General features: G+C 40.4%; 2 protein-coding genes across 2 annotated transcripts in view; both read right to left on the reverse strand.

Moving 5' to 3' along the window:
- The window catches only part of LOC308101560 (E3 ubiquitin-protein ligase TRIM47-like), a gene marked incomplete at both ends in the record, with an annotated part of 44071 nt that overhangs the window by 22074 nt on the left and 9276 nt on the right, over window positions 1-12721 (reverse strand). The window lies entirely within an intron of this gene.
- LOC308102144 (endonuclease G, mitochondrial-like) lies at window positions 6777-11618 on the reverse strand (the record flags this gene model as incomplete). Its single annotated transcript, XM_080451746.1, has 6 exons — window positions 6777-6968; window positions 7936-8017; window positions 8418-8527; window positions 9492-9633; window positions 10054-10259; window positions 11418-11618. 6 exons carry the CDS (start codon window positions 11616-11618, stop codon window positions 6777-6779), a joined length of 933 nt encoding a protein of 310 aa, XP_080307872.1.

A 12721-nucleotide genomic window follows, 5' to 3' on the forward strand; every position in this document is an offset into this window, starting at 1 on the left:
TTTGACACTTTTATCAGGCTTTACTTACATAGGATACATGAAAAAGTTAAACGTAGCTGTAATCTCTCATATTTAATAATACCATTTTGCTGTGGACCCCCTGGTCACTGACATGAGTGACATCACAAGGTATTCTTCATTTTACGTATGGTCCAGTATATTATTAATTCATATCAGTCACTGTATTCCAGTGGGGCAAGGCACCCTACTGTAAGTCTTAAACAAAATATATAAAACAACCCTAACAGTGGGATAAAATCAATAGAGAGTATGCACATGCGTCACTTTTCCACCGTGACATCTGAAATACATTTTACACCCATATCCTCAGACAGATATAGTGTCTGCTGATGGACACACTAGATAGCGTCCAAACAGCAGTTTTTAGTCTTTTTAGTCAGTCTGTCCAAAAAGAGGGTTAAACACTTATACCTCTATGATTCAAACACACCCCAAACACACATACACGAAACGTCTTTTTAAAAGCTGTTTATTTAAGATGTGACGGATGTCAACACAACAATCTGAAGGGAACAACAAACGCTTCAGTTAAAATAAGGTGACCGTTATTTAAAATGATTAAGCAACAAAAACAGAACGATTGATGGAGTAATAATAACCAAGAATTAAACATGACTAAAATACAATAATTATGGGTCATCAACATCAACTGTAATCACAAAGAGACACAAGACACAATTAAGGGAACATCTTTATGTATCAGCTAATAGTATGGAAACTGTATAAGGCTATAAATATGATTTGTAATCAAACTGTACACTCTATTCAGTTAAATACAAAAATGTCCCAATCTGGTATTCACACTGTCACAAAATAATATATTTAGAGATTAAGCATCATTAGAATAATCTCATTACGTTTATATACAAATGATTTATTATCAATAGAAATAATCAGTTTTCTTCCCCTACATATTCATAATCACACAGGGAAATATGTTTGTCACAGTCAAGTCCTGACAGGAGTACTGTATTGTAATGTATGTAAAATGTACACAGCTGGTTTCTGTGCTGTCGGGCAGAAACCAGCTGTGTCCAAAATATAAACTTTTCAGGAAATGAAAAAGATAAAAGAAAACCTTTTAAGAACAACACAATACTGCCTCATTAAAGTGGCGACTTTATGCATTGTCAGATACTTGAATGTGTCCTTCCTTATATTATCATCACTTTACCCAAATACAGCTCAAGTGGAGTTTTTTGACCATTCATGTTTTTCCGTCTGACTTTCTGTCATTCTAATCAATGATGGAAAAAACAGCAGATAGGTGGTTTGACCGACAGTTTGATGATACAATGGACTTAGGAGGTTTAGTCTTTAAGCACTTTTTAATAATTTTCATTGGTTAAATATTTGTAAAACCCACACACAGACACAAAGGCTGTTCAATAGCACTGATTTATGAAAAAAAAAAAAAGTAGAAAAATGGAGATAGCTGGTTTCTTCCCGATAGCGACATTATGGTATGTATGAATGGTACTGCATTATAAAATACAACATATTAATACAAATGGCTTACAAGGCCACTGTGGGCTGATGGCTAGATAATGATTCTATGGTGACAGCCCAGAACAGAAAATCTCACAAGTTCAATTCCCAAGACAGCTAGTTTATCTATCCTGGCAATGTTTCTTTGCCACAGTACCTCTAGTACTGCTGGTTTTATATCCTACCAGGACCTCATGTACTGCTGGTTTTATATCCTACCAGGACCTCTAGTACTGCTGGTTTTATATCCTACCAGGACCTCTAGTACTGCTGGTTTTATATCCTACCAGGACCTCTAGTACTGCTGGTTTTATATCCTACCAGGACCTCTAGTACTGCTGGTTTTATATCCTACCAGGACCTCATGTACGGCTGGTTTTATATCCTACCAGGACCTCATGTACGGCTGGGGGGGGGGGGGGGGGGTGCGGGCAGGCAGGGGGGCAGGCGGGGCAAGATGGAGCCACGTTCTAGAAGCAGTTCTAGCAGGGGTTCACAAAGTGGGATTTGTACACTCTCAGAGTTATGGGGGTCTTTGAGATTAAAACGTCTGAGAACCACTGGTCTAGAGGGGTAGTCGACTCCATAGATCATGGTACTAAGTCTTAGACCTGAGGCCCATTCTAAAAAATGCCTTCTAAATCCATTTCTGAAAAACCTGTGTGTGTGTGTGTGTGTGTGTGTGTGTGTGTGTGTGTGTGTGTGTGTGTGTGTGTGTGTGTGTGTGTGTGTGTGTGTGTGTGTGTGTGTGTGTGCGTGTAATTTTTTTAAAGATATTTTTTCGGACTTTTATGCCGTTATTTTAGCTTATAGTGGAGATGGACAGGAGAGAGACATGCAGTAAAGATCGCCGGAAACGGGACTCAAACTCGCGATGCACTGTCAGGCTACATTGGAGCCACACTAAGTGCCAAAGTGTTTTATCATTTTGACCGATAATTATTGTAAAAATATATCTTCATGTATGTGCTTTTCTTCCTATGAAAACATCAATCAATCAATCAATCAATCAATCAATGTCTGAGTGTTTACCTGGTATAATGTGCAGTGATGTTGAGCTGGTAGTGTTTGTGTGTGTGTGTGTGTGTGTGTGTGTGTGTGTGTGTGTGTGTGTGTGTGTGTGTGTGTGCATATGTGTGTGTGCGTGTGTGTTTACCTGGTACAGTGTGTGTACGTTGGGCTGGTATTGTGCGTGTGCGTTGGCGGTGGTTGTCCCTGGCGACGGAGTCTGAGCAGAGGGAGGGGTTTGTGGTTTTCTTCTCCTCTCCTCTCCATCACTCCCTCCGTCCTTCTCTCGTTTCTCTCCATCGCTTTCACGCTTCTCTTCTTCCTCGTCATCTTCCTCTTCCTCGTTTTGAGACGGTGGGGAGACGCCATCATACGGAGCCGAACACAGGAGCCCTGGACATGAGAGAGATTTTAGGCTATGTGATGTAATGTAATTGTATCTCACCGTTTGTCTGTTTTCTGATGTGTTTTTCTGTTTTTGGGCGGTGAAACCGCCCCTATAAGTGAGATTTGGAAAAATGTACAAATATCTTGGGCAGTGAAACCGCCCCTAAAAGTGAGGTTTGGAAATTTGTACAATTATCCTGCGCTGTGATTGGCCAATCACAATCTATTCAGGACTGTGATTGGCCAGTGTCACATGACACATGTGCATAGCCCTATATAAGCAACCATTACTTGAAAAAAAACATCAGTTGGTTTTTTTCAAGTTATGGTTTTGTCCATCATAAAGAGTGTTTCAATAAATGTATTTATCTTTTGTACATGATTGATCGACTCCATTCAGTATTGTGATTAGCTAGCAAGACACCGCCCACTTCACACAGGGTGTGATTTTTATGTTTTGTGTGAGGACTGCGGATGAAAATTAGCATCTTTGCTAAATCCGGTGTATTTACGTTCATGTGACGTTCATTAATATGCTCTGTCCTGTCTAAATAAACAAATAAAGTAAAAGTAAAGATTAGAACAGAACACCCTGGCTGTTATAGGAACTAATGAAACACTTGACTTGAATAGACCAATTTAGAAAGACTTTAAACTAATCCAAACCGGATTAGGCTAGAAGGGACTAATCTAGACTAAATTGGACTAAACTAAAATAAATTGGAGGAAAAATGTATTATGCTAAACTTAACTCTACTAAAACTATCTTCAATTAAACTATTCAAACTAGTCCATGCTAACCTGTTAGCAGTCGATACAGCCAACTCGCCTGCGGGGTGCGCTCATGCACGCGCTTTGGGAGCGCGCCTGGCAGGGTCTCTGAGACTTTATAACACACAACCAACACTGTCTGCATCTGTGAGAGAGAGGCAAAGAGACAGAAAAAGAGAGAGAGAGAGATACAGAGAGACAGAGAGAGAGGGAGTTGATTATACAATCTTGTTGCACTGTCAGAATACAGTAGTGGATGGAAATACACATGATCTATTTTAGTTTTTGGAAATGTGTTTAAAGTATGCACACCATTTGGATGGAAACTTAACCACACCCAAATGCTCACATGGGATCAGCTATCTACACACTAACACAATACACACACTATTTAGATGATAAAATACTAGTTCTCACCGTGGGGTCAGGGGACAACCAGGGGTCCAAATGTTGACCTGTTCTGGTCATGTTTAATGTGCTCTACTATGAATATGATTTGAGTTGAGTTACCGGTCTGTAACTCTAAATGGAACAAAACGGACTGATACTGATGTTCAGATCACTTACACATGATCATAACTATGACAAAAGGACGTAGACATTGTTGTTTTTATTGCCTTCTGTGGTCGACAGGAAACATTGAGAAAAACAAAAGCACAAATATAGATACAAAACAAACAATAATGCAAAAACAGACAGAAAACTATCACAACAATTAGATAAATAAAATGACCAACACAAAACAATGATCTCAAACATAAAAGCAATATAGACAGACATAAATATAAGACCAAAAACTAAATAAATTTAACATGAACATCCCATCATAAAGAATTTAAAAATATAACATACCACGCCATACTCATCATGAGCTCAACTAAACAGAGGAACACATACTAACAGGCTCTGTGTGCATAACTGCAGCCCTGATTTCCAGACGCTGTTTCCTGTTCCTGTTGATTGGTTGTAGGCAGATTTGAACCGTAAACACATATGAAACCGGGAACTGATCAGTCAGCCGTGTTGTCACATCACAGGTTTTACAGGTGTAAATCAGTGGGTGAAATATGGTTTTGTGCTAGCTCCATCATTTTGTAGGTAAATAAAACAGCAAAGACTACAGTTCTGCACAGAACCTATAAATGTGTTCCAGTCATACTATTTGTAAGCAAGATGCCATTTCACATTCCTTTTTAAAAGGTGTTTCGTTGCTGTCGGGGCTAATCTCTTTTCCCAGATTGCTGTCGGGCAGAAACCCTTGTATCTCCATATTTAAACGTTTTATATTTTTTTCGTAAATTAATGCCATACTGTTACTACTACAGTGTCATACAAAAGTAGTAAAAATAGCCAAACGCAACGTGAGCTTGTAGTTCAGCTGTTTTGGTTATTATTGTAAATAATAAATAAAGTGAAAGTGGGTTTTATAAATTGAACCAATGAAAAGTATTAACGAGAGCTTGTGCTTAACCCTTTAAGACCGGGAAAGTGTCTGTCATTTTAGATTTGAACCACTTTAACCATTATCTTATGCTTTGGCTATTCAAAAATAGCAGATCTACAAGCTCATAGCGCTGCACAGAGTGCCGCGCTATGAGCTTGTAGATCTGCTATTTTTGAAAGATCATGAACATTATGTGCACATTTTTCAATATATATGTTTTAAAGCGAACATTTTTAACTCTAATATTTGCTTCTGGGGATTCTACAAATGTCTTCTAAATCCTAACTTCTACTCTTCTAAATATGTTGCTATGATCAATCTTTTTCATGTCAAGGACAAAAATGATATGTATTTGGCCGTGGACCCCCATCAAATTTTCACGATTTTTCAAAAAAATAGCAGATCTACAAGCTCATAGCGCGGCACTCGGTGCCGCGCTATGAGCTTGTAGATCTGCTATTTTTGAATAGCCAAAGTATAAGATAATGGTTACATAAGTGGTTACACAGATGCGTTCCCGGTCTTAAAGGGTTAAATAACTACATTGGATCAATTTCCTGAAAAGTAGCGGTTTTTGGACATGCAAGGTTTCCACCCAACAGCTACAGTTTACGTCCCATGTGGATCATTTGGATAGGCAGTCATATTGTCCTGTAAATGACTACGGGACGGGATGGTAGTGGCCAATTCACCAGCACAACACCAACACCAGTCGCTCGCTGCACTGGCATCGTGTCTGTACCAGGAAATGTTGTACTGTTGTTCATGATCAAAACATGTAAAGATCCCTGAGTTACACCAACATTGTTCTCGTGAAGTAGTTTTGTAATTATTATAAAGATTGCTCTGTCCGTTTAGTGACGAGGCTGTTAACAGCCCACTACTGCCTTGCGTTGCCAACACAAACCCAACAATTACATTACAAATCATTCGATTGGCTGATCAAAATTGACAAAATGACAGCAATCACAGCAATCTGAGAGAAAGACAATAGAGAGAAAGAGGGCAGAAGAAAGTAGAGTCCATTTTACAGCTAGTACTCACGTCCCACGCTACTGTTTCACCGCTGTATGTAGAAATGTCACTGCATATGATATTATTAAATATTAGGGCGCCTAGGGGGTCCTCAGAGTAACTACAGGGGGGCCGCCAAATTATTGTGTGATGGGGACTTTTTTTTACACTAACCACTTGAACCTTATCATCCCTATTCTTACATTAGCCGAAAATAGCCGATCTACAAGCTCACAACGCCTCGCCTCGCACTGCGAGGCGCTGTGAGCTTGTAGATCGGCTATTTTCGGCAAATAGCGGATCAAGTACAGAGCCAAAGGTCAAGCTTACAACGTATTGAAGGTTTAAGTGGCTAAATGTCTGAAAACACAATCAACATGAATCCAATATGTAATGGGGGGGGTCCCTGCTTCATCTCTCTCTCAGCTAGGGGGTCCTTGGCCTGAAAAACGTTGAAAACCCCAGGTGTAGAGGGTGGCACGGGTCTGCCCGGCAACCAAAGACCCGAACCGAGAACCGAGCCGGGTCCAAAATATTGACTTGTCCCTCGGGTACGGTCGTGCTCGGTCCAGGGCATCTGAAATGGATGGATTTGTAGTCTTATGTGGTGGTGGTGATGATGGTGGCTGGGATTCGTAGTTTTTTATTTAGCAGTGATGGCCTGCAGGGTGTTGGTTCTCTTCATGATGTTTGGCACAAACAGCAGTCCTGAAGCTCTCTCGATGGTGTCTATGGGAACCAGAAAGCGCTCCAGCGGGGTCTTCTCGTCGACGGGCGAGTTGGGCATGATGTAGGAACGAAGCTCCACCCCGTTTGACCCCTCCAAAATCAACACCTGGACACGATAAACAAATAGTAATAATTCATGATAATGGCCAGGGGTGCACATAACTGGTCGTCAAAATGCATGCTGAGCGGCACATCAAACGAAGGGAGGCGCTCTCACGTACCGACCGCTGGGACAGGAATTTACTTCCTGAAGCCACACTCACGGTGATGCACGCGTCCGCCCCATACGCACCCTATACTATACTTTTACTTCTACTCCACTACATCTCTGAGGGAAATATTGAACTTTTACTCCACTCCAATTATTTGAAAACTTAAGTTACTAGTTACTTTTCAGATATAAATTATTACATTATAAAACATACATTAACCACTTTAGCCCTATTTTATACTTAGGCTATTTGAAAATAGCCGATCTACAAGCTCACAACGCGTCGCGATGCAACGCGTTGTGAGCTTGTAGATCTGCTATTTTCGAACATTTTTGTACTTTTACTTTTGGTACTTTAACCCATTGATACCTGGAACGCTTCTGTGTCACTTTAGATGCCTTTGGCTATTCAAAAATAGCAGATATACAAGCTCATAGCGCGGCACCGAGTGCCGCGCTATGAGCTTGTAGATCTGCTATTTTTTTTTAAATATAGTGATTTTTTTTTAAATATATTTTCTTCAAAAAACTGTTAGGATTTAGATTTTTTTAAAGAATCGCCTCAGGTCTTAATGGGTTAAGTATATTTACTGATGTTTTGACCCATATGTTGTAAAGTAAAAAAAACAAAAACAAAGAAAGAACTTATATTTAAGTTATTTGTAGTTAATTCATCGTTTTTTTTACAAAGCCTAAAAGGCAAACTGAAATGTAATTTTCATTCATATGTTCTAATGTTCAATGCCAAGAACACACAATGAAATTGTTAATCGCAATTGTTTGTGCGACAATTAACGGTCAAGTAAAATGTCATGATTGTCACAGGCCTAGTGGAAAGGGGCCATAAAAACAGGAGACCTACCTTGAAGAAGTGTGTTGGCACGGCAACGTGGTTTCGTCCCAACACCTGGTACTTCACATACAGCTTCCCATCAGGCTCCTGTCTACACACACACACACGCACACGCACACGCACACACACACACACACACAAACACACATAGCAGTCATGAACAACAACATCAATCAACCTTTATCCAAACCTCACTAATGATTTAAATTCACTAGGTTTCAGTTCATTCCAGGTGTGTGTGTAGGTGTGTGTGTGTGTAGGTGTACTATACCTGGGCAGGTACAGCGGTCAGGTGTGTGTCAGGTGTGTGTGTAGGTGTGTGTGTGTAGGTGTACTATACCTGGGCAGGTACAGCGGTCAGGTGTGTGTGTGTACTGTAGGTGTACTACACCTGGGCAGGTACAGCGGTCCGGTGTGTGTCAGGTGTGTGTGTGTGTGTGTGTGTGTGTGTGTGTGTGTGTGTGTGTGTGTGTACTGTAGGTGTACTATACCTGGGCAGGTACAGCGGTCCGGTGCAGACGTAAACATTGCGGTAACGTGTGGTCAGTGAACGACACATTTGCTCCAGATTGTTCCATGCCTTCTGGTTCATATGAGGATTCTAGAGCAGAGGAGAGGATGACTGTTATTATGGTGTGTGTGTGTGTATCAATGCATCACTGTGTGTGGTCACACCAGTACAACCACCACTACAGAAATACCATCACTGTGGTCACACCAGTACAACCACACCAGTGTTGATTTGGACAGCAACTTTTGATTTTGTTTTAGTAATAGTCTTTTGAATAAAATTCCATTGAGTCATATTTTAGTCATCTGAAATGTTTTAGTTTTTTAGTCTAGCTTTAGTCGACTAAATATCATAAGATTGTAGTCGACTAAATCTACATTTGATTTAGTCTACTAAAAATGTATGTTGGCGGTGCCTTGATGGCGTCGTAATGGCTGATCTTACACTTGGTTGCATGATGAAAATAGCCGATCTACAAGCTCACAGCGACGCGTTGTGAGCTTGTAGATCTGCTATTTTCAGAGCAACACCTGAGCGCAACCAAACATAAAATGTCTTGTCTTCTAGTTCTACTGGATCTCTTCTCCACTAGTCCCTCACTTTTTTATTTGATGACGAAATTGTCAATATATTTAGTCTCAGTTTTAGTCATCATAGCTTAGTTTTTATTTAATCTTCATCAGTGAAAAAAGGTAGTCATAGTCATAGTTTTTCGTCATAGTTTTAGTCGACGAAATCAACACTGAACCACACTCCCTTCTTAGAAATGTAGCGGAGTCTAAATATTTGTTTATTTTATTCATTCCACATTTTGTGCCAGGGAAACAAATAAATCTTCATTATAAAAATCTGGTCTGGAGGTAAAAACACACCAACATAACCAGCGAAAACCCGATGCATCCCAACAGATAAATATCGGCTACTGCCATCGGTGAATGTATTATTCATTATTATTATTATTTGCCAATACAACGATGGCAGTCAACGAGGCAAATATCGTCCGATACCAATATGCAGCCAATATAACGGTGCGTCCCTGGTATTATTACAGTACCTGTGGTGAGACGTTGCTCAGGTAGAAGGTGTCGTCCATGGCCTTTTGGTTCCACTTGTGATTGCCTGCTGCAGCCAGGTGACCTCTGTCAAAGCCACTCCCCTTGTAGTCTGCGTTGGTCGATCGGTGGTACACGTGAACGCTGGGAATCAAACCGCATAAATATCAGCCACCAATAGAAGAGAACCGCACAGAACATCCACCAATAGAAGAGAACCTTGTAGATCTGCTATTTTTTTTTTAAAACTTTGAATATATACTTTTTAAAGCGAACATTTATAACTCAAATCTTTGCTTCTGGGGGTCCCTGGAAGAAAATATGTATTTGGCTGGGGTCCGCAGCCAAATACATATAATTTTGGGAGGTCCTTAACATGAAAAAGTTTGAGCACCACTGATACAGCAACATACGTTTTTCAGAAACCTGTTAGGATTTAGAAGACATGTGTAGATGTGTTCCCGGATTGAAGGGGTTAAGTTAAACTGTTTAATGGAATACGATGCTGTTAATATTAATACTACTATTATTATTAACAACAACACTAATACTAATAATCATCACCTGTCATCTTCTTTGAAGTTACAGTTGTTCCTGTTTGAAGGTCCAGTGATGGAGGAGGAGTTCAGCTGCTCTATTACCCAGGATGCCGTGCGGGTGCGGGGGTCATAGGAAGTGACATAGGACTCTCTGGTCTTGACGTTGGCCAACGAGGGGAAGCCGTACTTCGCTACTGCCCCGCCTGGTACAGGTGTGCCCCCCTGGTACACCTGAAACACAGACCATAATAATGAGCATTATATTCAAACCAAACTGCTTCTGATATAAATAAATAAATATTAATTACCGGTAATTGCACACACTGAAAGTGAACTTTACTGATACCAAGAAAGTGGAGCATATCACTCCAGCTCTAAGATCTTTACACTGGCTACCTGTATGTCAAAGAATCGTGAACATTTGTGCAAATCTATGAATATAAATATATATTTTTAAGTGAACATTTGTAACTCAAATCTTTGCTTCTGGGGGGTCCCTGGAACGAAATATTTGGAGATGGGGTCTACGGCCAAATAATACATATAATTTAGGTTACCTTGACATGATGACAAAGTTTGGAAACCACTGATATTGTAGCAAACAGAAAACTGTTTAGGGTCATTACATTTTCTTGTGAAATCATGAACCATCCAGACCTCTCAGGTGATCTGGGAGAGGTCTGCGTTCTGAACCCAGACTCAGAACTAAGCGTGGAGAAACAGCGTTCAATTTTAAGCACCATAGGAAGCACCATAGAAGACAGGAAAGCACCATAGGAAGCACCATACGTAGAAGACAGGTAAGCACCATAGGAAGCACCATACATAGAAGACAGGTAAGCACCATAGGAAGCACCATAGAAGACAGGTAAGCACCATAGGAAGCACCATACATAGAAGACAGGTAAGCACCATAGGAAGCACCATACATAGAAGACAGGTAAGCACCATAGGGAGCACCATACATAGAAGACAGGTAAGCACCATAGGGAGCACCATACATAGAAGACAGGTAAGCACCATAGGGAGCACCATACATAGAAGACAGGTAAGCACTAAGCGCCATAGGAAGCACCACAGAAGACGCACCATAGAAGATTGATTGATTGATTGAATGATAATAATAAACAGTTTGCAAATAGTACAGAGGTAGGATTTTACAATGATTGTTAAGAGGATAACATTTAGCCCTTTAAGAAGAAGACAGAGAAGCACCATAGGATCAAGTTACATGGAAAGCTTTTATGTAACAACATAATGTATTGGAGGTCCCTGCTTGGTCTCTCTCTGACCCCTGGTCTACACTGACTACAGTAATGAGGAAACAGTGTATTGACAGTGATGAGTGACCACTAACTAGTGCATTTACAGTATAATAAACGTACTGACCGTCAGGTCGGTGGAGGAGGCCTCTACACTGGGTATGGGGACGACAGGGAGGTGACACAGGAGACCATGGAGGTGTGTGTCCTCCTCCTGATGTTTCTCCTGCTTCTTCTCCCTTAAAGCAGACACTAACAGACCCAGACCCGTTCCCACAGACACCCCCACCCCGCCCACAAACCACCGAGACCTCAAAACCCGCTGCATTCTGTCAGATAATCATTCATGTAATGAGAAGAATGATAACAATGATATTAAAGGCTCTTTTTGAGGACAAACTTGGTGAGGTTCCTCTCTCTATGGTTTCATGGGTCGCAGGGTTATGACCGTTAACCGGTGTTGCCAGGTTCTGACAGGGAAACAAGCAAAAATTATCCAAGTAGTAGGTCAAACCGATATGTGATGCTTTAGGCGGTGGAAACCAACTACTGATGAAGTTGTGTTGATGCTTATCTCTCTGGAAGGAGTTAATGTCGCTCGAGGTCGCTGATGTATCTGCATTAAGCAGGGAGTTCCGTCGTCTTTATACCGTTGGCTGCTGTCCTGGTGTCACTACGTGATGTCAGTTAGTGTCAGTCATATATCCATATATGGAAGCGGGCTTATGTCAGTTATGCCCAAACCTGGGACTATAATGTCAGTCCTGGACGTTTCGGTTATCTCCATATACCAGTGGTGGGAAAAGTACTCAGATGTTTTACTTACTGCAATATAGAAATACTCTGTTACAAGTAAAAGTCCAGAATTCAAAATTTACTTAAAGGAGGAGTTCACCCAAAAAATTACTTATTTTCCATCAATTGCACACCCCATGAAGCCTTGAATCCATGGATTTATTTTAGTTTTTGTGGCATTCCTAAGCTAATCATTTGATTCCCGTCTCCTACTGGCTAATGTATCCGGTAGGAGACACAAAGTAGATTATTTGTGTCTCCTACCGGATACACACCCGGTCATCAAATTATTGGCTTAGGAATGCCACAAAAAACAAAATAAATCCATGAATTCAAGGCTTCATGGGGTGTGCAATTGATGGAAAATAAGTAATTTTTTGGGTGAACTCCTCCTTTAAGTAAAAGACCAAAGTATTGGCATCAAAATATACTTAAAGTACCAAAAGTAAAAGTACTAAAATAGCCTAGGTATAAAATAGGCTAAAGTGGTTAATGTATGTTTCATAATAATCATAATTTATATCTGCAAAGTAACAAAAGTTTTTAAATAATTGTTGTGGAGTAAAAGTACAATATTTGCCTCTGAGATGTAGTGGAGTAGCAGTAAAAGTATAGACAATGGGAAATACTCCAGTA

The sequence above is a fragment of the Gymnoscopelus braueri genome, assembly GCF_963280865.1.
Source record: "Gymnoscopelus braueri genome assembly, chromosome: 15".
In the NCBI taxonomy this organism is placed as follows: domain Eukaryota; kingdom Metazoa; phylum Chordata; class Actinopteri; order Myctophiformes; family Myctophidae; genus Gymnoscopelus; species Gymnoscopelus braueri.